Here is a 25,145-nt window from a genome sequence, read left to right as displayed (position 1 = left end):
AGGAGCCCGCGGGAAACTATCGACACATGTATATTTATCAAGTATAGATGAGGTAGGTCTTTATTACTGCGTTGGGATAGAGATCGAAAATACGATTTGGACTCAGGATAAACTTTTTTTCTTTTTTCAGTATTCGTACTTAAATTCTACTCTAGTACTCCAGCACTTGGTGTTTTTACTCTACTTCTCTATACTCTAGTCTCTTTTCTCTACGACCGCGAACAGAGACACCGTTACTCCGTGAGAGAGTTGATAAAAGCACAGTGTAAAAATATTTCCCAGGACCACAGCCACCGACTTGATAAGCGCAACGACGACAGCCGCGACTACGTGATTTGAAAAATAATAGACTTGTCCTTTTCCTGTGCGTACTTCCGTTCTCTTTACTCACTATGTACTACTTGTATTATTTTATTTCACAGTTTATTATTTTTATTTTTTTCCACATTTGCTTCAGTTTAATTTTATTTTTTAAAAATACTTTTTTTCGCCCAACGTTACAGCTAATTTATCGTTGGATTTTTCCGGTAGAATAAAAATCACCGGAATTTACATTAGTATCTTGACAACAAGTACTTGTTGGGTTACTTTTTATTTAGCAATTATAAATAGTTGAGAATTTAAATTAATAACGTTTTTTTTTTATGTTTTTTCGGATTTAAAATTTATTTATTTTCGTTAAAACAATTAGACATTTATTAACTTATTTATTATCGTACGCGATAATCGTTAGTAAGGGCAATTATTGTAAAAGCTCATGACAATCAATCAACACATAATGTGGGGTAGGACGAAACAACGATAGTAAAAAGATTAACGAGACGATATTTCGTTAGCCACGCCTTGATTATTTAAGAGGAACAAAAAAAATAATGCACCCGGCCCATCATTATTAGTCTAGTTGCCCTCATGACTGACAAAAAAAATTGAGTGAAAAAAGAAAAAAAAAAGAAATTATTATCAATATCAATTATTTAGTTGACTCATCAGATAAATTACTAATCACTTACGTACCCATTAATACACCTGGCAATTATATTTCTCATTATTTATTTCTACAGTGTTTCTAAAATTACACATTGTTATTTTTTATCACTCGGCCGCATCTCTACTAAATAAAAAATTTATTTTCAATACATAAATAAAAAAAAAAAAAATTGATAGATAAATTTTATTTCTGTATCAGAAATATCTACAGAGAAAAATATTTCAAGTTGATAAAAATTTTAGAGAATTAACTTGATCAATATATCTGATAAATGTCAATTCTCTGAATATATGAGATTTATATGAGCGGTCTATTGACACCTGGATCTTTTTCTAAGATTAATTTATACAAGGAAAAGTCGCGTGGATTTTTACTTTTGTCAGGTGAAATAAATATTCTGTCATCATAAATATTATATATCATTATACATCAATACATATATATTTCAGTAATAATTATTCATTAAATAAGAATAGATAAAAATATACATCCATATATACAAATGAATAAAATATATTTGTTAAGAAACGGAATATTTGTGTGAAGATTATCATGAGAATAATAGACGGGGGTTACATCGATACAAATAGCAATCGATATTTCCAGGAATATAAAACTCCTCTACAGAAGAGTACGGCTTTATTCCACTACGCTCCCTCGAGTCTTTTCTTCCATACTTACACGTTGGATACCAAAATACGTATCTACTACTTATCGGGTGTGCAGATACCGGTGCTTTTCAATTTTCATAGGACGCCTACAACTACAACCACAACCACAACCCCAACTACTATCACCAATACTACTACTACTAGTACTACTACTATTTACTATTACTACAACCACAATCACTCCGACTTGTGATGTTACTAATACAACTTTTACAACAACTTTTTTTTCTATTACCCCGTATTATACTTCAGTTATAAAGGGGCAATGTAAATGAGGGAGGGAGGGTTAGAGAGTAAAGAGTGAGGTTTTAAAAAATAAAAATAAAGATAGAAGATGCCAAGGTCCTTGATAATAATAATAATAGTAATAATAGTAATAATAATAATGGTAGTAATAATAATTCGTCTGATGGGGAGACTGGATAAACAGCTGGAATGTCATCGCTGTTGGTTTCGTTTCTTGCTTTAGCTCCTGTTTATCCTGATGCTGTTGCTTACTGCGTAAGGTGGAAAAGTCTCACTCCATTTGGCTCCTCTGAGAGCTCGTAGAGATAAGCCAGGGCACTATCATTTTGTCTTGCTTTTACTCATGTTTTTTTATTTTTTTTTTTTAGTTTAGTTGCATGTCTCGTGTCTCGGTCTAACGGAAAGCCCGACGGGAACGCGCCGGGATGCACCAGACGACGAGAAGCAAAAGAGATGTCGTCACCTACGGAAAATGGATAAAAATACAGAACAGTGTGAATGTGAGAGTGGAAAAAATAAAAAATAAAAAATAAAATAAAATGGAAATAGAGAAGTAGAGGTATAAAGGTAAAGGGTTTTGCGTAACGTTTGCTGCAGACATTGGCTTCTTATTTTACGGTCCACTACGGGACGTCTTCAGTTCACTTTTCCCACACTTGTGGGTGACACTCGGCTTTGTTCCCACGATGATAGTACCGCGAATGGAATGAGAAGTGAGGTACACAAATGTTGAGGAAAAAATAAATACGTTGATATAGTCATTTGATGCTGATCAAAGAAATGGACACTTGTTGTTTAGAGATGAGAGAGCTTTAAGTTACGTATAACTGTTTTTTTTTTTTAAATGAATTTTATCGATTTATTTTTACTATAAACCCGGATAAAAAGTTTCAAGTCAAAAAAATAATAAAATTATCTCTTGGCTGAATAGTAGCCGACAAAAGGCCCAGATAGAACACGAGGCCGAAAATTAACTAATCAATATCGAAAAATGGCCGATAATTAGGCCTAAAAATTACCGACTCAATTTATAGGCCAACTTTCAGCCTCTTCCAATAAAATTCTATATACATTAAAAAAGGATTCGTCAAAATCAACACATACCGTGTGTAAAACGAACGTTTTACACTTATTTGTGTGTTATTTTAACACGTTCTGAGGATTACCTGACCGTTGATCCGAGGACAATTGATCCTCGACAATTGATCCTTCCGACGATTGATCCGCCGATAAAATATACTAACACACATATACATATGAAAAATTACGCCCTTTTTTCACTAATTTTGTGTGCGTGTACAAATTTTTCACATTTATATATGTGTGAGTAAATTTTATCGGCGTATCAATCGTCGCAAGGATCAATTGTCGCGGATCAATTGTCCTCGGATCATCGTCGTGTCACCTGTTCTGAGTGTTAAAAAAAGTTACATACGCATACGTTAAAAATAAAAATTTTCCAAGAATTCTTTTGTGATGGTCGAGATTATTTTTAACATTTTTGTGTTGATTTGACAGTAACATGTAAAAAAATGTTACTTTCGAATAAAATGATATTTTTGTGTGTTAAAAAATCAATCGATTGCGTCAGTTCACGGAAAAAAGAGCAGTTGAAAAATTACAGTTTCTACAGTAAAAAAGGCTTTTGGGGCAAAAATCTTTAAACATTAAAGCTTAAACTGTAATTTTAGAAATTTGTTATAGTAATAAAATTAATACAATTTTAAGAAGCAAATTTTACAGTTTAAATTGACAATATCGAGTTTGAAACTGTAATATTTGTTATTTCTGTAAAATTTACTAATACAAAATGTAATTTTTACAGTTTCAGACTCGGAGCGCTTTACTACTATACGAAACTGTAATTTTTCAACTGCTCTTTTTTCCGTGTTCAAACAAGATAAATACTGTGTGTTAAATTGACACACAAAAGTGTTGAAAATTCAACACTCAGAATTTTAACACACGTTTTTTTTTACACTTTGACGATTCGTTTTTTACTGTGTAGTTCTGGCGTGATTTTGACAAAATTTAGCCTTTTCGTCGTATTTTCGTCCAAATATTTTTACCCGGGAAGTTATCAAAAATATTTTACGTTTGAATTTTAAATTCGTACGATTAGAAAAAGAATTTTATAATCTAGATAAAAAAATTTAATTGAAGTTTCATGGATTGTTATTAAATAAATTTTTTTTTCATTAAAATTTAAACTAATTTATTTCGAAAACATGACTTGGCCGAAAAGCCAGGAGAAGTAGAAGGAAAACACTTGGGTTAAATATGTTAAACTTTAATATGCAGAACAACTTATGAATTTATGATAAACATTATCTATTTAATTTCCTGTCTTAAAACTTGATACTCGTTCCCATTTTGAAGAAACAAATCAATTTTCATATTTGTCACATATTTTCATTTAATTTTATATTTTATTTCGGCTATAAATTAACAGCTGAGTGAAAACACCGGAAGGATGCAATGAATTTAAGTTGAGCTTTAATTTTTATCTTATAGAAATCAAGTGAAGAGAAAGTAGTAGTAGTAGTAGTAGTAGAAGGTAATAGGTAGTATGAGCATGTAGACGACTTTGGTACTTGAGGGAATTTATTCCAGTGACTGGCAGTCAGCTTGACAAATGTTTAGACTAAGGTGTGCTAGTGAAAACCAGACAGTAAATCCCCTCGTCTCAACTATTCTATGTAAGAATTGGGTTACGCATCATTTCCACTGAAAATTTTTCATGGCCTCTTGTCACATGACAGCTTTCATCATTTTCCAACAATTGATCCTCTATCTTCAACAAGTAGCTGTCAATATGCTGACTTTCATTATTTCATTACCTGCTTATGTATAAATTATCACTTTTTTTTTTATTCTATACCAAAAAATTGATAACTTCCCGGGTCAAAAATAAAACTTGATTCAGGCTCGCTTCGCCTTATTTTCTTTTGAAGTTATTCATTTGCCGACGATTTTTTGATAAGATCTCGACTTTTTCGACTTAAATTTAATTTTTTTCAACTTTTTGAACTTTTTTCATCTTAGTTTCAACTTATTCGTCTTTACTTTGAGCACGATAGTCATTCACATTACTTTTGACTTGCTAAACCAAGTCGAAAAAAAGTCATTTATTCGCCTTACTTTCGCCTTAATATATATAAATTATTTCACCTTAGTTCTGGCTTTTTCGACTTACATTTTAAGTCGAATAAGTCTAAACCAAGTCAATTTCGACTTGATTTCAACTTTTTCGTCTTAAATCGTGACAAAGTAAGCCAATTAAGTCTAAACCAAGGCGAAAACTTAATATATTTCATACCTCCGTAAAAAAAGTTGAGTTTGTCTTGTGAAAAACGGCTCCAAATTTCGACTTGGTAAACCAAGTCTAAATCAAGTTTTATTTTTGACCCGGGTTTTCATTTTTTCTTTAATTTATTTTTTAAACAAATAATTATAAAACTTATTTTTTCGATTTCACTCGAAGAAAGATTATGTCAGCGCACAAACAACAATGGAATATCGCGGAATATGAATAAAGATACTTTTGAACTTTCGAGAGCCACACAACGATCGAGGGATTTTTTTCCTTTAAACTTCGAGTAGAGGTATTACTTGAATTGGAATTACTTTTCTCATTATGGTGCATCCAAGAGGAAAATCTTTTCCTTATTCCATTCTTACTTTTATAATTTACGCGGTAAAAGACGAAAATGAAGACCAAGAGAAATTAAAGAACGTTAATCTTTGACAGTTGCTACAGATTACTGTGTGCTCCTGCGACTGCCACTGCTCCCTATATTTACTTTTATAAATTTTTATACTTATATTCTTTATTTATAAATTTATATCTTTACATCAAATTTGCATACCTCAACTTTTCAATTGAGCTCCCGCTTAATTAAATCTTTTTTAAATAATTCAAGATCGTACGAGTCAACTGACTTTACTTTTCAAATTATTAATTTTTAACTCTTTTAAAAAATCAACTCCAATATGCATTTTTTTCCAACCTCATATATTTTTAATATATAACTAATGAATAAATTATAACTTTAGCAGTGAAAATATAAAACTGTCGCATATTGAAATCAAAAATTTTTTTTTAACGTAAAACAAAACTACTTCCAAATACTATTTACCCGCATGAAAAATCTTTATATGTGAAAAAATATATGAATATTATAATGTGATATATTGCACAATATATAAAATAATATTTATATTTTTGGCGTATTAATATATGATAATATATTGAAAAAAAATAGATTGCTGCAATATATTAATTATATATTTATCAATGTAACTTTTTTTATGTAGGGGAGGCTGGGGCAGAGCGGCCCCCCTAAACCAAATATTACTTTTTGTGGCTTTGAACCATAAGATCACTTTACTTTTGTCCAATTTCGAACAAATTTATGGACATTTTGCCAAAATTCTGAAAAAACAAAAAATTTTTCTGTGGGGCAGAGCGGCCCCCCTCCAAAAAGTGATAAAAAAAATTTTTTTTTTAAATTGTTTTCATCATTAAGAATGTATTTCTTTCTCTTGACAGCTATTTTTGGTTTTGTATTACTCGAAAAAAATTTTTTAAGGTGTAATAAATCGTTCACTCTCGATTACCTTAATTACTAATTGTTATTTAATAAAAAAAAAAAAAAACAATTCTATAGTTTTACTTTATTTCAAAAATTTATCAACTAAAAAAAAAAATTTAATTTTTATAAATTTTTAGTGACCAAATTTGCCTCTTACATAGAGAAACGGCCGAAAAATATGAAAAAATAATTTTTTCGGAAGTTTCGGCTGATCCATTTTGCCCCAGGTGTTATGCGTAGGGCTAGAAATGTGGAATTATAATCATTTTTTTTTTAATTTGACGATAAAAATATGAAAAAATCACTTTTTCAAAATTTTTGGCTTGTTCATTTTGCCCCAAATGTCATGCGTAAAAGTAAAAATGCGCAAACATATCGGATTTATAGTAATTAGTCGAAAAAAAAAATTTTTTTTTTTATATCAAAATTTCAGGGGGGCCGCTCTGCCCCATCCTCCCCTAAGTTCTTCCATGTATGATCAATTATATACAGACAATATATCACTAATTATATGAGTAAAAATATATATAAATTTTATTATATTATACTTTATAAATTACATATATACCATCCATATATGACAAAAATATATTGAGCATTATATGAGATAATATATATAGCGAAATATAAAACATTATATAAAATGAAATATATTATTAAAAATATATAATCCAATATATGTAAAAAACATATATTCATAAATATATATATTTTTGCCGCCATATATTTATCACATATTCACCATATATATTTATATATATTTTTAACAATATATAGCTTTTCCATGTGGGTAAATATTTAATAAAAAAATAATTAAATTAGACAAAGAGAGTGTAGCAAATTACAATAAAAACTGTAAAATTTTCAGTAATTGCCGTTAGTATTTAAAATAAATTCGGGTCACTAAATACGTAAATAATGACATTTACTTACCTCTACCTCTGGCACTTGAGCACATCTACCTCATCACTGTTTGTTAGTCAACGCGCGAACGATCGTGAGGTAGATCGCGCATCTTATCGAATTCCTATAAGCAACAATAACCAAGTAAATATATATACATATGTACAAGACTTGGTCGTCTTCATCATGATCGTCCTTGCGGCATTTTCGTCCTTCTCCTGAGCTTTGTTCTCCTGTTTATCGTCTTTCTCCTTGTTCTTCTTCTCCTTGTCCTCATCGTCATCGTCTATTTGAACACAACGACAACGATAATGACAACGAGCCAAAGGAAACGTAGATTACAAAACCTTGGTAACAGAGGAATACAGCGGAACGTCTTCTCTTCCTACTCTATATACTCTTAGTTCTTCGATAAGGGCAATGTTTCTCTCATTTTTACTACTGTCCTAGTCGCTATTAAAACTACTACTGCTGCAAATACTACCGCTACTGCTACTACTATTTCTGCTGCCGAGAAAGAGAAAGGATTTGGAGATAACGTGAGACAGGATGACGTACAGTGGCCAGTGTCCTGTGGAAGTGGACGTATATAAGAGAGTAGAGAGTTTGGTAGAATGAGTAAAAATAATAAAATAAAATAATAGATGAAGAGAAAAAAAAAAAATAATAATAATAAAAAGTAAAGTGTGTAAGAAGCCGTAAAGACGGACTTCCGGTGTGGACTGAGTGCGCAATCGTTTTGCTACATCAGTGAATGTGTTGGTGACACGTTCATGTGGCCCGTCGACTCAATGTACCGGGAGAAAATCGCTGACTTATGGCCTCGCGGTGAATTCATACTTTTTTTTTTTTTTTTTCATTTTTTCTTTTCTTTTTTTTTTTTCATAAACTGACTCTTTCCTCGTTTTTCGTTCATTCGTATGTATGTAGGTGCGTCTCTCCAACCAGTGGCAGTAGAAGTAACAGTACGACTCTTTTACATTGTACCCAGATTTTTAGCGATTAATTTTCCCGCCATTGTGCGGCAGCCTACGACGACGACGTCGACGTCGACATAGACATAGACATAGACGTCGGTGCACACTCTGCATTCTCATTGGCAAACAAAATCTCAATGCTGGGTATTAAAAAATATCCTACGTAATAGCCGCTTATAGTTTGCTTGCAAAGATAAAAAACATTTCGATCGACTATTTTTTTTTACTGTCATTTACTTGGGTATTTAATCTTTTATTGGATCTTTTGTTATATGGTGAATATGCTAAAGAGACATTTTTTTTTTTTTAATAGTTATTACAAAAAAATTTGTTCCGCTTTTTTTTTTTTAATTAATAACTGACGAATTTTTACTGATACAATTTATGATACTGAAGTCAACAGACGTCCAATAGTTTTTGGATTTTTTTTAAGCTGATAAATTAAAAAAAAAAGTATTTTAAAAAATTGCACTTATAATTTTTTTAATTTTCTACATGTGCATATTTTTAGTTTTTTTTTTTTGTGATAGATTTTTTGAAAAACAAAAATTCAAAAATTGTTAAATGTCTGCTAACTTCAGGATCATTACAATTTTTATGTTTTTTAAAACATAATTATTTAATTAAAGTAATGAGTATTTTTTATTTCATAAAAAATTAATTGATTAAAATTAAAAAAAAAAATTTACTTATATAGTAAAGTGTAAATTATTTATTTGGGTGAACATTAAATGTTTTGACTTAATAATAAATAATTTTTTCTTAATTGTCGAGTTTTAAGAAAAGATATTGTTCTTTGGTGAATGAAGGAAACCCAGGGACAACAAGTATGAACAACAATTACAGCACCGTGGGCGTATAATGTATAAAAATAAAAACTATGTCCGTGATTCTCAACCGTCATGGCATTTTTTAATGCTCATATTTATTTGTGTACTCATACATACACATTGAATAAAAAAAGAATTATACTTTTCTTTTTTATTCTAAAGCTGCTGCCTGAGGAAATAATATGTATGACGCCTTTTACTTGTTTCAGATTCTTCGCGTTGTATTGTCGTGTCTTAGTGAAAAATGGCCAGAGCTTGCCGAGTAAATGTATAAAAAAAAAAAAAAAAAACGTGAATTAAAAAATGATAAATAAAAAATATAAAATAAGAATCACGTGGGAGTAAAATGGTGAAAATAAAAATATTTCAATGGTATCATCCGACACTTCATTGTGGTCTGGAAGCAAGTAGTTGAGCTCGAAGTAAGAGTCGACGTTCAATATTCCAGTTGGGCTCGTGCAAACGGCGTAACCCCATAAAATGCAAAGGTCTCACTGAGATTGAAATCGTAATGTCGCGGTGTTTGCCCCCTTTACTACAGATATAAGGACTAACGTAAGCGAGGATTCGTACACGTGTGCTCACATCCTCCTTTTACTCCCTTTTTTTTTTTAAATTTTTTTATTTGTTTTTGTCGTTTTTATTTGATCTTTCTTGCTTTTACTTCTTATAAGCTTTTTTATGCATAAATACAAATGGCTTCATATATATATACATATGTAAGGACATAACAATGCGTTCTATCATAAAACATTGTGAAGAGCCGCACCTGTACAAAACATTTTACACAATGAGAATTTATTTTATTTTTGGATTTATTAATATGTAAATTTTTTTACTGACATTTTTAAACTTAAATTTTAAAACTATTAATTCTTTTTAATAATAAAAATTCGCGAAAAATTTTTTTATGCATCAAATAAAAAATTAAATTAAGCAACAGAGGAATTTGAAATCAAATACACAATTTATTTACGGGCATTTTTTATATTGAATTTTAATTTGACGAATAATTGTTTTTAAATGCCCGTGCATTGATATTTTTTGTGACAAAGAAATATAAAATAATTTTTTTGTTAGAAAAAAAAAAAAGTTACAATAATTGAAAAATGTACCAGAGTGTGGTATCTTTGAAAAGTTAGTTATGACTGTATATAAAAAAAGTTTTCCATGGAATATTATAATATGACGCGTGGATTTTTATATCTATATATATATGAGAAGAAAAATTTTTTAAAAGAATAATATTTCGATGATATGCCGAACGGCGTGACAGCTGGCCGCTGGGATAGGGAACAATATCTCAATATATATCTATATATATATGTATACCAACAATTGTAGTTTGTATGTCCCGCGGTACAAGATTGTTACAGCCCGATATGGGATAGATATGACCCCGGTGAAATAGAGTAGAGTAGAGCAGAGTCGAGTTGAGTAGTAGAGTGGAGAAGTGTAGAGTACCGAGGAGTAGACTAGAGAGTTGAGTAGTAGTATAGAGTTGATTCGAAAAGAGGCAGAGGCTGATACTAAGGCCGAGAAAGAGGCAGAGGTAGAGGTAGAGGTAGAGGTAAAACGGGAAGTAAAAGCCAGGGTATGGGTGAGTGAGAGCAGGAAGTGGCTTGGATTGGTAGGGATAAAGTGTAGAGGACAAAATGCCGGCTAGTAGTGAAACAGCTGGCACATACTGGCGACAGCCCGCCCGTCACTAACTCAACCTCGATACACACGCGCCATGTGCGCCTGCCGAGATACAAACTTCATTGATGTTGGGGTGAAAAGAACGGGCACCCTTGGACTTAGGAATATCCACTGCACTGGACTCTCATCGTATACTACACAGTACATTGTACACACAGGAGTCTGTTAAACTTTAACTAAAAGAGTGAGACAGAGTTATTGGAGAAGCGAATAACTGAAAGTAAACTCGAAAACAACAAGAGCAATAGTGCCGGATTGAGCCACCAATTTTTCATCTTTTTCCCGGCTTCCAGAAACTCTGTTGGTTTTCATAGCTAAAGGACCAAAAGGTTATAAAGATCTGAAGGGAAAAGACGACGAGCATCAAGTCCAAAAGGAGTTTGAAACGACCGGTGAGGATGAGGAGTAAAAGGACGAGGAAGTAGTAAAGAAGGGAGTAGTAAAAGAGGGAAAAGATGCCGTACAACTTTTCACGACAGGGACTTTACGAGTCAAGGACTTGATTCTGACTTGATCAGAAATACTCTGACTTAAAAGTAGTTCGAGTGAGGAAAAAGGACCTAGAAGCTACGGGTCACTTTTATTTATATATTTTATTTGTCTTTATTTAAGATTTTTCTTTATATTTTTCTTATTTACTTGCAAGTTATACTTACTCTTAGACTGAAACACTAGACTCGGTCGCGGTTGCGAGAAACTTCTTGCTACAATTTATACATCAAAGCATTATAATTATTATTATTATCATTATTATATATATACACGTGCATGTATATATTTTGTATATAAATTTAGGTTGAGACGATGCGTTGATTCGATGCCGTAAGCCATATTCAGCGTTTGTGCTCGCAATAATCCCTCGACTTTAGAGATCCATCTTGAATCTTCGTCATTTATAATTGTTATTGTCAAGCGTCTTATAATTATTCACGTATTTCATATAATATGACTTCTGGATAATATGAACTGTACTCTACACTAATGAATTAATATAATCTTGACTAATGTTATTTAAATTTTAAGCCAATTATAAATATTTTTTTCACCTTCGTCAGCGCCAGCAGCGGATTTTAATTCAGTCAGTGCACTGGCAAAAATTTTTGTGTAAAAATGGCCCCCGGGAATTTTACACGGCCGTGCAGTGTAAAAAAATCTTTTTTTACACCATCAGTGTTACTTGTTATGATTTTGATTAATGAGCATTAAACGATCATTGAATAATTTTAACTACTTAATCAATAATTACATTAATCTTATTTAGATATTAAATTATCATAAATTACACATTTACACGCTTGTCGGTGTAAAAATTATTAATTTATACCGTCTAAATTTAACACGATATTTAGTGTAATTTTCACACCAAAATTTTTACACCGAGTCATTTTCACTACACCGAATCCTAAAATTTTTATGATACTGAAATTAGCTGACGCCTAATAATTTTTGGATATTTAAAAAAACGATAAACTATGAAAAAAAAAATATTTAAAAACATTGCGCTTGTAGTCTATTAAATTTTCTACATGTGCATATTTTTAGTTTTTTTTTGTTCAAATTTAATTGTTCAAAAAAAAATCCAAAAATTTTTAATTGTCTACTAACTTCAGGATCGTAAATTTTTTACAGTGTGTGTACAATAAAAAGTAATACAGTAATGATAATTTTACACTGTAAAAAATTTTTGGTGTGAAAATGGTCTCCGAGGACTTTACGCGGTCTACTCGGTGTGAATTGACGGTGTGAAATATCAAACCGCGTACTTTTAACACGGTATGAATGTTTTTTTTCACACCGTTCAAAATTTTCAAATAATATGTACAAAGAAAAAAAGGAGTTCTTGACACAAGAAATTTTTTTCTTGCCCTAAGAACATTTTCGTTTTCAATTCATGATGCAAAAAATTTTATCGGGCGCGTAAAAATTTTTTGCGCCAAGAAATCCAATTTTTCTGTGTAGGATCCAGCACTAGATCATTATTACACTGTGAAAAATTCCCAATAAATTTTACTATGGGTGCAGAGTAACACCGGACACTTGTAAATTTTGTACCAGTTTTCTTATAGTCCGGTGTTACTATGCACCCATAGTAAAATTTGTTGGGAATTTTTCACAGTATATTATTGATATCGATTATCATAAAATAAAAATTAAATGCCTAGTGTCAAAGTAATCAAGAGTTTTAAATACATAACACATATTTACACCGTTGGTCCAAAATTTAACACCACCTTATTCGCACCCCACCGTGGACTCAAAATTTTTTACAGTGCAAATAGTATAATAATAAAATAATAAATCATCCAATGTGTATTATATATATATAAATGAAAGTTAGACGGACGTGATTAATTTTATGAAGAAGGAAAAGAGTAACATAAAGTTAATGTGAAAATTTCAGAACAGACTGTGCAGCAAAAGGAGTGTAGTAGCAATCTTTATAGCCATTATCCGCGCGTTGTATCGATGATTCGAGCAAGTTTTCTCGGCCAATCGAGCAGTAACGATGGTAGTTGTACCCCATTCGCTTGGAACGATACGCCAGTCGTATAATCGTCGATATTTACCGACCTTCGTGTGAGTTTCAACTTGTGAAACTACCATTCTATGTATATGTATATATACATAAATACATATATAAAATGTACAGTAATATTTGTAGCAGATACATCTACACAGTATAGCAGTAGCTAGTAAAGTGGAGTAGTAGTTGTTGTAGTCTCGAGACCTTGTCGTTTATTCCCTCTGCTGCCTCCTCATGCCTAAAGTATAATGCTACAAAAATACGTGGCAATGGTATGCTTCATCAGGTGTCCATGTTTCGCGACAATGTATTGCGAAATAACGTTCAACGAGCTATCGTAATACATTTTTTATTTTTTAATATTTTTTTATTATATATTATTGTTATATACAGAAAAATTTTATTCATAAAATGTATTTATTGCTTGGAATATTTTTAATTACATTTTTTATTCATATCATATATCATTTATTATTGTTATTGTTATTGTTATTTTTATTATTTTATTTTTTACGTCTAGTTTGTTTGCTCATTTTTTCGAGCTTAAATATAAAAAGGTCGACAGGTGATTCGAGAAAGGAGTAATGTAAAAATGGGTCGCATTTAACCGGGCAATATGCGAATTTTCCATCGTCCGCAACTCTTGCCGTGTGTTTACCAAGCTCTTGACGAGTGTAAATGAAAAAAATCTCACCGCTACTGTGCGTGATAACGCGCGGGATATAATAATAGTAGTGCTAGTGGTTGAAAAAAAAAAATAGTTAAAAAAAGACGGTGGAAAAAAAAAACAAAACGTGGATTGTATCAACAAGTCAATAGAGGATTTTAAAACTAGAATATTAAAATAAGAATAAAATAAAAAAAAGGGATAATAATAATAACGAAAGAGTTAAAAAAAATGTAAGGTAATTTTTCAAGGCTTGTCGAGAGTTGGTGTGTTACAAATTAACATCAGCAAGTCTTTGATAATGCACGGGATTAAGGAGATACGCCTCGGGTTTATGTTCTGCGTCCTTCGTATTAAATAAACCTTTTAATCTTTTTTACACTTTGCGACTATTCTTTTGGCATCACATATATTAACTCTACTTTGATATACATCTTACCTTGTCATACTTATGAATTACAACCGAGTGTTCTTCATTTAATGTCTAAGTATACGTAATACCAGGGAGAGTATTTGCGCGCGCGTTGTCTTCGCTCTTCGTCTCTTTTCAATCCTGCGTCCTCGCGAACGTCGAAAACCATGAGGTGGATTTAAACGCGGTACCAGCAGTTTACCGGCGTCAAGTCGACCCGACGGACGCGCACTAAAGTCATTTAAGCTCTCAACAAGCTACGAGACACGTGCACCCATTTACAATATTTCATATTTTTTTAACCGTTTAATATTAATTTTTTACCGTTGAAACAAAATTAATTTAAGTTAATGGTGATAAGTGGACACTTTTTCTTTTAATTACAAACTTAATTAGTTTTGTTTAACTTTATGGAATTAGAGGATATGGTAAAATAATAATAATAATAATAATAATAATTAGTTATTTCATTTGTGTTAAGATGACAAAGAGGATGGATTTAAAAAAAAGCCACGTGACCGGCTTAAATTTTTTTTTGATGGATGAAAAGATTTTTCAAGATTAAATGTTGAATTCTACGTCATTAGTGTAAAAGTGGTGAGAGTTTAACAGAAGTTGTAATGCTATTTATTTTTTAAATGGTTTCTTTTTATATATAATTTTTCTTTTAAACTGTTTTTTTATTTTTTGTTATTATTATCATTATTTTTTTTTATAAAGTAGGCTGTCGTTTTTATTGCCGTACGCTTGCTCTGTATTTTCAATTCTCGCGTATTCTGGTGCTTGGCAAATTGACATTGGGAATTTGCTGAAGATCAGCGGTAAGCCGAGATTATTATTAATATCTGACGAAATTTCTCGTCATAAGTTTTGCCGTAAGGGATTATGTATGACGTTTAATGATATACCGTCTGGAATCTGGATAAGGGTTTTATTAGTCAATCATTATGGAAACTTCATTTTATAGTAAGACTTTATGGATAAACAGATTTAATTACCATTATTACTTGTTGGAAAAAAAAATATATATAGATAACGATTTATTTTTTTCTGTATCGAATTATAATGAGCGAGTTTTTGCCAGTAGTACTAGACTTTTTGCATTAAAAAAGAGTACAAGTTGCAATGATTGACATTTACTTTGTATAAATTCCAATAAAATGTGGTCTAATAATCCAATTAAAAGTTTCGGTCGCTAACATCTTGGAGTATTCTTGATACCATAAAAAAAAGTTATTTGAAGACATGAAATTTTTACGGTTACTTCAGAGATTCTTTGATGACTCTGATAATTTAATTAAAAAAATATATTAACAAAATTTTTTATTTACTTGAATAATAAAAATTTATTTTCTTTATTATTTATTAAATTTTTTAGTCAAGAGATTTTATTTTTTAATTACAGTCTGATAATAAACTCCGCAGGTTAACACTCTGCTTTTTTATTTTTTAATTAATTAAAATATCTGCAGAACCAGATGATTAAAAATAATTATTAATTAAAGTTATTAAAAATCGATAAAAAAATGAGTAGTATCAATGAAAGTTTTTTAGTGATCGTATTAAAGTGGTTACAATTTTTTTTTTTTATTTCTTGCGGCTTTTGTTGTTTTTTTTTCTCAGTCACTTGACGGATTAACCGAAGAAATTATTAGATAATTTATTTCCTGCGTTATTATTTTATAATCTTATTTTCATTGCTAATACTTGTCATATATTGTCATACTTTTTATGATCACTCGTAATTTTATTTAAATTAATGAAAAATTTTTCAACTTCCGATTGCGAATAATGAAAAAATTTATTTTTTATTTTTATCATTCAATTTACTAAAAGAGTTTAAATATACAGTTTATATTTTATTCCAAATATTTTTTAATGCAAAAAAATATATAACAGTTTTATTTTACGTTATTTAAATAAATAGTGTTATTTTTATGGACATTATGTTTATTGGCTTAGGAGCGGCATTGACTGCTATCATACTTGAATTTAAGAATTAATCATTTAATGGGTTCATTAATATATAAATATATCAATTAATTTTTTATGACACTTGTTAATATTTATTTTGTTAACTTCTTGTTTAAAGTCAATATCTTGGGTTTTTAAATGAGAAATTTTTTTTTGCACAGAAAAAAATAATTTCTTGGCGCGAAAAATTTTTACTAGCTGCGAAAAATTTTTTCTCATCCCAAAAAAAATTTTTTACGTTACGAATTGAAAATAAAATTTTCTTAGAGCGAAAAAAAATTTTCTAGAGCCAAGAAATTTTTTCTAGTCCTCAGAAAATTTTCATTTCGTAATGAAAAATTTTTTTTGCGCGAAGAAATTGATTTTTAGAAAAAATACTAAATATCTATTATTAATGATTTGAAATTTGGCGGTTGTAGAGTAGGTTTTGGTATACATTTATATATGTACAATAAATTTTTGAAACGAATTTACTATCTTAAATTAATAAAATCATATTTACTTGTTGACATTTTACAATTTTTTTAAAAATACGTAATACTTATTACGCGCTAAAATAAAAAGTATTTCAATTAAACATCAACGAGTTAAAATATCAACATGTAACATGTTGACAATAATATGTAAATGTAAAGTTGAATATACTTTTATAAAATGATAGTAATAGAGAATATTTTTAAAATTAAACAGCAGTTATATTTATTAATGCTTTTTTTGTGAATAATTAAAACGGCTTATGGTAAAAAATAATTGGGTTATATTTGGTTTTTCGAAAATTTCGGTGTTTTTGTTTCATTCAATAGTGACAGTATACAAAAAATTCAATAGAGATGAATACCATTAATTAATAGCTCCATAGAAATGGATTTTGATTATTTAATTTTTTTTTCAAATAGAGGACTATTCAGTTATATTAAATAAATTTTTTTTTATTTTAATCTGGACTTTAGAGAGAATTTCAATAACAATAATAATAATAATAATAATATGCATTTTTTTATTGTTATTACATTTTGCTTTTTACTTTGCCCTTTCCTGCATTTCACTATATCATAATAGTATTAATAATGATAATAATAATAATAATAATAATAATAATAATAATAATAATAATAATAATAATAATAATAATAATATACAAATTTTTATAAACAATTACGGACTATAAAAAAACAGTATCATAAAAAAATAAAAATTTAATTTTTCGTCCTATTGTTTTTTCTTCTTCTTTTCCGTGGATTTAAAAATGTAAATTATGAACTCAGGAAAAAAAAATCAACACACAGCATAACGACGAGGATAATGCCAGCAACAAAAAATTATAACAATAAATTAACGATATCTAAAAAAAATAACTAAAATTAATTATTATCAATATATAAAAAATAATAATAATAATTTATGAGTTTTTGACAGAAATTATTTAATCGCAAAGTGAAATCTTATTGTTACAGGTGAATATAAAAGTAGGCCCGAAATTTATAACATAAATATTGTGCGGCGGACGGTGGTCCACAATTTATGGGGATTGTAATGACCCTTAATGTTCACGAGTAGTTTGAGGAAGAGGTAATGAGCGTTAGGGTGTGAGAAAAGAGAGCGAACTGCCGAGAAAGAGTCCTAAGGATACCCCAGCCATAGCAGGGACACTCATAACTCTTTACTACCCAGAATGTCGCTAATTTTCTTGGGCGTCTCAACCTCCCAGCCTTTTTCTCATACCATTATTTCATCCCATTCATTTGCACTAAGACGCATAATAATAAATTGTCAACGTAAATCCGTTCAATTTAACCTCACTCTATTATTTTAATTTTATATTCTTCATTTAGTTATTTTTTAATATTTTTTTTACAACGTATTTTTGCTATTTAAATGACGCATGGCCTCATAAGCTATTCATCAAAATGGTCATTCCAATTCTGTCTTCATTCTTATGCAAAATATACCACATCCTATGGATCATTACGAATGTCAAGGACAGAAATTTAACGTTCGCTTAATGTTATCAATTTTTTTTTCTACTCTTAATAAATTATATTTCCTATTCATTTTTCTTTATCGTATTTATGTTTTACCGTTTCTTCTTTTTTACCCAACGTTTCTTTTCTTTTGTTATTTATGTTCCTTTTTTAATTTTTTTACTTTCACCAACTTGAGTAATGAGATATTGTATAAATCACGACATTCCGCAGAATGGTTTTGAAGCAAACCGATGTTTAATCTCAGTAAAGTTGTCGAGTATATACAGCAACGTTGGGTAGTGTGGTATTCGCAAACGCGCGGTAACTGTCCAAATACGATACGTCTGCATGGATGTTCGAAGGCTATCAATAACTAGGGTATTCAAGTTACAATCCTACATCTCGTTCTTGTCGATATATCTTGTTTAGCTTGTTTATACCTATCTCTTGTCTAATTATACGACGTCCATCAATTGTCTATTGTTTGATAACTCATAAAATAATAACGAAAAAAACAACAGTCTTATGTAAGATGTGAGTCGATACTGCGATTCACCCCAAGTGCGCCCGAATTTATTGCTTAGCTATCTTTTTTTAAACTCTTTAAATAAATCTGTAAAGTGTTCTGCTGCACTCAGTAAATATTCACTTAAAAAAAGTCACAAACATCCACTGAATGACAGTATTCACTAATCGATTTTAAGAAACCTGTGATCTTGATATATTTTTTTCTTGTGCTCCAATTCTGTAATTAACCAACACATTAATGAATTTTTGAATATTTTTTTAGAAATAAAAATAAAAATAAATTGGCGGTAAATAATTTTCTTTAAATAGAAACGATATCTGGAATTATTTAAGATTTTATGAGCTTCTAAATTCAAAGATCAATAAGAACATACCTTTGGAAGCGTCTTTTTGGAAATTCTAAATCGAGTAAAATCATTAAAAGTAAAGGAGAAAAGCTATAACAGGAATATATCGATTTTAAGCTTTCGTTGAAGCCCCAACATGTAATTTTAGTTAAACAAAAATATATTTTTTTTTAAGTAAATCCCAGTATAAATTACGATAAAAATTTTTTATATAAAAATTGGGATTCCCGCATTTATGAAGATTTATTTTTTTTTATGTGCCAATATTTATTGCACGCGGTTTGGTATTTTAAGAGAAACACAACTTTTATTGAAAATAACAGATGAAAATATATTAATCATATATATTAATCGAAATTTTTTTATCATCTCTCCTGTTAATTTAAATATAGGGTAGAAGTACCATTTGTGGCCACTGCTCTATTTTTGGACATTTAATACTTTATTTTAAATAATGAAAACGTATTAAAAAAAAATTTCATTGCAATAGTGTGATAAAAATATCTTCAAACACATGTAAAAAAATTAATCACGTTGTTGCGTATTTTACAAATTATTTCATTCAAAATTTCTAAGTGGCCAAAACTGGCCCCAAAGTGGCCAAAAACGGTACTTATACCCTATTAGAATTTTGATCCCATACAAAAAAAAAAGAATTGGCCCATTACTGGGTCGTAAATGGCTGCCAATTTTCAAGCATCGGCCGAAGATCGGCTAAATATCGGATGATAACGTTATGCCAAGCATGGCAGTCGCCAGCATTGGCCAATCGTGGCAATCAATAATCGGCCAAAGCTTGATATCAAGACCACTCGATCAAACCGTTGGCCAACGAACGGCGGATAATTGTGTGCCGTTTTTATAAGCAAAAAGACGGCTGCCAATGATTCACCATGCACGGGCCAGTATAGTTAGCCATTTATTGGCCAATCATTGCGAACCAGACATCGGCCTATCTATGGGAAAATTTCGAAGCTCGGCGACTTTGTATGGGATGTTTCAAATTTTATTTAATAATTAGTAAACAAATTTGTTTTTTACTCATTAAAAATAATATTACGCGGCTTTTATAAACTACACAAATTACATTCAATATAAAAAAAAAGTTAGAAAAAAAATTACACCTGGCAAAACTAAATTGAACTCGTTAATTAACATTATTAAAATATTATTTTAATTAATAAATAACTTATAATTATTAATAACCATTTTTATAGAATTGGACAGTAGTTAAAAAAATTTTTTTAATTAATTAGCGACGTCAATTGAAGTGCAGATAAATTTTTTATTATACCAAATAATTAAAAAGTTTGATCATTATAATTTACAAATTATAGATAATTTAAAATTCATTTGATTATTTGATTTTTTAAAGCCAAAGTTCAAGAATTAATTTCGACGATAATTTTGATTCTTTTATTATTTTTATTTTATATTTTTTAAGCATTTTCTTGTGCTGGTGGAATTCGTTAGATTTACTGTCTTAAAAGTTTATACACTTGGCTTTCATAAAAATACACATGCATATTTTTCCGTGAGGAAAAGAGAGCGTGAGGTGGTTTAGAAGAGGTAAAGGGGGTTGGGGTAGAAGGCTTGGTGCTTGCTTTCCGTGAATAAAAAAATAAAAGAGACGACCAGAATGCGAGATAGTTAAAGCTAAACGGAGACAGCGAGGAAAAGCGAAAAGCAAAAAAAAATGCTTTAGCGCGTTAATATGCCGTTAGAACCACGGCACAGTGTCGTAACCAACTCCAAAGTGGAATATCCTTCCCAAGAGAGTTATTCAACTGTGCAATTTTTGTGCCCGAATAACAAAAAGTTATGTTTCGAATTTTTTTTTTTATTCACTTTCTTAAAACAGTAAACATCAAAATATTTAAATATAATTGAAAATTTATCGAAATAAAAACTATTGATTTCAGTCCGGGTTTCAAAAATTGAAATTTCAATAAATTATCAACTAGAGTCTAAGAAATTTTTGTTTTGCTCACTTTTTTAAAACAGTAAACATCAAAATATTTAAACATAATTTTAAATTATTCGAAATAAAAACTATTGATTTCAATCCGGGTTTCAAAAATTGAAATCTCAATAAATTATCGAAGGCTTCTAGTCTATGGAATTTTTGTTTTACTCACTTTTTTATAACAGTAAACATCAAAATATTTAAACATAATTTAAAATTATTCGAAATAAAACCTATTGATTTCAGCCTGGGTTTCAAAAATTGAGATCTCATAAAATCACCGACGGCTTATAGTCTAAGAAATTGTTTTTTTTCTCCACTTTTCTCAAGTTGTCTAAAGAATATCTTCCAAATTACCCTCAAAAAAATTTTCTTTTTTTTAAAAGTTCTGACTTTTTCTGCCCTATATAAAAATACACATTTTTGGTTCGGTTGATCTTCAATCAAATTTTTAATTAAAATGATTAAAGAAAATTTATTATTGAAGACTTGCCCTACATATTATTTTTAAAAGACGACCATACAATGATTAACTTTTAAATTAATTATTGAATTCAATAAAACAAATTAAAAAAAACTAGTTATTTATAATGAACTGACGTTAACCAAAACCTTTAATTTTGATCAACTATCGATTATTTATTCCATTTACCGGATTTTTATTAATTTAATTATGAAATTGTCATTTAAATATTTTATTCACTATGACAGTTAAAATTCTCTATTTTATTTAACAATAAAAATATAAGTTAGAATTGACATTTCCTTTGGTATTTCAAAAAATAATATTAAATAATAAATTTTTTAGAAGCGTCCATGATCGCGGCAACATGATCCATCGTGGCCGAGTCCTCTGGGCATTGCTGATTGCATTATTGATATACCCAAATGACAATTTAGGTAAGTTTTTATTCAACGGTCTTGTTAATAACAAATTTAATCGTTAAAAATAAATTTTACATGGTATTAAATATAAAGCTGTACAGTAGTTTTCTTGTTGCACGGTAGCCGTCCCGTGAGACCGATTGTCCACCGCCACTAGAGATTCTACATAACATTTTATACTTTACCACAAACTACACTTTGTTTATACCTATTGTTCATATATATCTATATACAAGTATACTTTCGACATATATAACATAGACACTGGGGAAAGTGTCAACGAGTTATGCGATATCAAAAGATCTGTCTTTATAAAATCTCATTTCTACTCACGAGACAGTTTCTGTACATAGATCTACTTATATATATAAGATATATATGTGGATATACTCTATAATAATAAACGTCATGTCAAAAATCAAATGTTTATTTAAATGACAGATGGCCCGCGAAAATGGTTATTTATTATTGAAGTTTAAAAGTTTGAATAAATTTTCACCATTTTGATTACCGTAATTTCTATTCATTATTCCGGAAGCGCTTGTTATAAAACTGTGAAATTTTACGCTGACTATTTTGCGATTCTTTAATTTTATTAGTCAAATTCAAAAGTAAATTTCCGTGCTTAATTTATAACTTTTTTTTTAATTGCTCTAAATTTTAAATTTTTAAAATTCAATTTTTTATATAAATTAATATTATTAATAATAACAATAATAATTAGGGGAGGAGGGGGCAAAGTGGGCCGCTTAAAATTTTCAAAACTTTAAAAAATATAGGGGCAAAATGGGCCTCTCAAAATTTTCTATACGCCAATAAATTCGGACGGATAATAAGCTTATCGAAATTTCTTATATAATGAGGGCTAAAATAGACCACCAAAACTGTTCATTAAATATAATTTATTAAGAAAGTTAAAGATAATAAAATTACGTTTTAAAGTTATATCGCACACTGAAAAAAATAATCGGTAGCAGCTACCGATTGGCGATCGGTAGCCGCCTTCGATTATTTTTCGGTAGACGCTACCGTTTATTTTTCGGTAGACGCTACCGATTATTTCGGTAATAGCTACCGAAATAATCGATAACGGCTACCGAAAATTAATCAGTAACAGCTACCGATTATTTCGGTAACGGCTACCGATTATTCAGTGACAGCTACCGATTATTCAGTAACAGCTACCGAAAAAAAATCAGTAACTGCTACCGAAAAAGTCGATAACTGTTACCGAAATAATCGGTAGCGGCTACAGATCGCCAATCGGTTATTTTTTTCAGTGCAGCAGACTATTAAAATGACTTTTATATTATATTACAATACAATTGTTTTAGTTATTTGCAAATATCACACGTGTAAAGAATAAAAAATATCAAATCCGAATTTTTTGGAGGGCCCACTTTGCCCCTAATTTTCGATTTTTCAATTTTAATGGACGCAGCATAATGAAGTGAAAATAATTATCAAGGGTCTAAAAAGAAGTAAACGCGTAAAAAAAATAAATTATATTACAATTATTTTCCTTAAGGCCCACTCTGCCCCTCTTTCCTATTATAAAAACATAAATAATAAAAAATTAAAATGTAATAAAAAGATACGGATGTTTTTATACGGATAATTTTAATAACTTTAAAGCTACAAAGAGGAAGTTAAACAAGCGTTGTTTCATTAGATTAAATGAAATTACACACAGTATAAGAAAATATTCACAATACAAACAAAAGGTTCAATGGTATATAAAATATACATATATATATTTTTATCTTTTTAACATCAACGGTAGGAGTTGGTACTCTAGCTCTCCGTACCGTAGTAGCTTATTTTACACTTGGTTTTACTGTCAGTTTCCATTCAGCCCCTTATTGTATTCCATGCGGTTGGCTTGCGTAGCGTCGAGCTAGTTTGAAATTTCTGGTTTCACCCGGAGATGAGTAAGGAGAGAAAACAAAACGTAATTTTACTCTCTTCGTCCTCGTACTCGTTGTTGTAGTCGTAGTCGTAGCTGTAGATTCACTATATATCTAGTAATAGCAGTAAGTAGTAATAGTAGTAGTAGAAGTAGAAGCAGTATTGGTATTAGTATTAGTACTAGTACAGTATCTCGTAGCACAAGCTGCTATTTGTTGTTAGTGTATAGCAAAGTTGCTCGTTTAACCAACATCTCAACAGAATACAATACAACACACTATAAAATAATTTTACGCCGGGTCTTTGTTATTATTGTCTATGTCTCACAGGTGGAGCATTTCAACCGGAATTTGTGGCCCCGATCGCCAATCTCACAGTTCCTCTTGGACGAGACGCTCTCTTTACATGTCTTGTGGAGCATCTGGGCGGTTATCGAGTAAGTAAATCGTTTTCGGAATCCGGAAAAGATCTTAAGTCACCTCGTTGACATTGAGAAAGATTCAAACAAGCCTGGGCATTTATCTTTCCTCATGATACTCTTGTCTTATACTTTAAATTACGACAACTAAATCCGAACTGACATTCAATTACTTTTTTATTTCGATCATATTTTTTTTTTTTTTTCATATTTTTTGTAAAAATATCTCTATTCTCTGTGATTTAAATTTAACTAAATTTATTTGGTTTTCGACAAATTAAATCAGTCGAACGTAATAACAATCAACAATCCTTAATAACATTTCAGGTTGGCTGGGTAAAAGCAGACACAAAAGCGATCCAAGCAATTCACGATCACGTGATAACTCACAATCCGCGGGTCCAGGTCTCACATAGCGACCACTCAACGTGGAATCTACACATCCGCGGAGTTCAATTGGAGGACGCGGGTCTCTATATGTGCCAAATAAATACTGATCCAATGAAGTTCCAGGTATGCAAAGTAACTCAAAATAATAATTATCGCATATCGGTTATTGACGATTTAAACTTTATCAAACAAATAATTATATTACGAAAATTCCATGGGCTCCAATAGCCAATTAAAACCGCTTAGCAATG

General features: G+C 30.1%; 1 protein-coding gene across 3 annotated transcripts in view; it reads left to right on the top strand.

Moving 5' to 3' along the window:
* The window catches only part of LOC130666479 (lachesin-like), a 60,645-nt gene that overhangs the window by 13,668 nt on the left and 21,832 nt on the right, over window positions 1-25,145 (top strand). Inside the window, exons 1-4 of one of the 3 annotated variants that reach the window (XM_057467506.1) lie at window positions 14,711-14,942; window positions 22,102-22,193; window positions 24,416-24,522; window positions 24,832-25,017. In XM_057467506.1, coding sequence (XP_057323489.1) covers window positions 22,124-22,193; window positions 24,416-24,522; window positions 24,832-25,017 — 363 coding nt within the window. In that variant the 5' untranslated portion in view covers window positions 14,711-14,942; window positions 22,102-22,123. Of the gene's footprint in view, window positions 1-14,710; window positions 15,112-22,101; window positions 22,194-24,415; window positions 24,523-24,831; window positions 25,018-25,145 lie in introns of those variants that run through there. The other 2 variants (XM_057467505.1, XM_057467507.1) reach the window with 2 other exon arrangements.

The sequence above is a fragment of the Microplitis mediator genome, chromosome 4, assembly GCF_029852145.1.
Source record: "Microplitis mediator isolate UGA2020A chromosome 4, iyMicMedi2.1, whole genome shotgun sequence".
Classification (NCBI taxonomy): Eukaryota; Metazoa; Arthropoda; class Insecta; order Hymenoptera; family Braconidae; genus Microplitis; species Microplitis mediator.
This window is presented reverse-complemented; position numbering and strand designations above follow the sequence as displayed.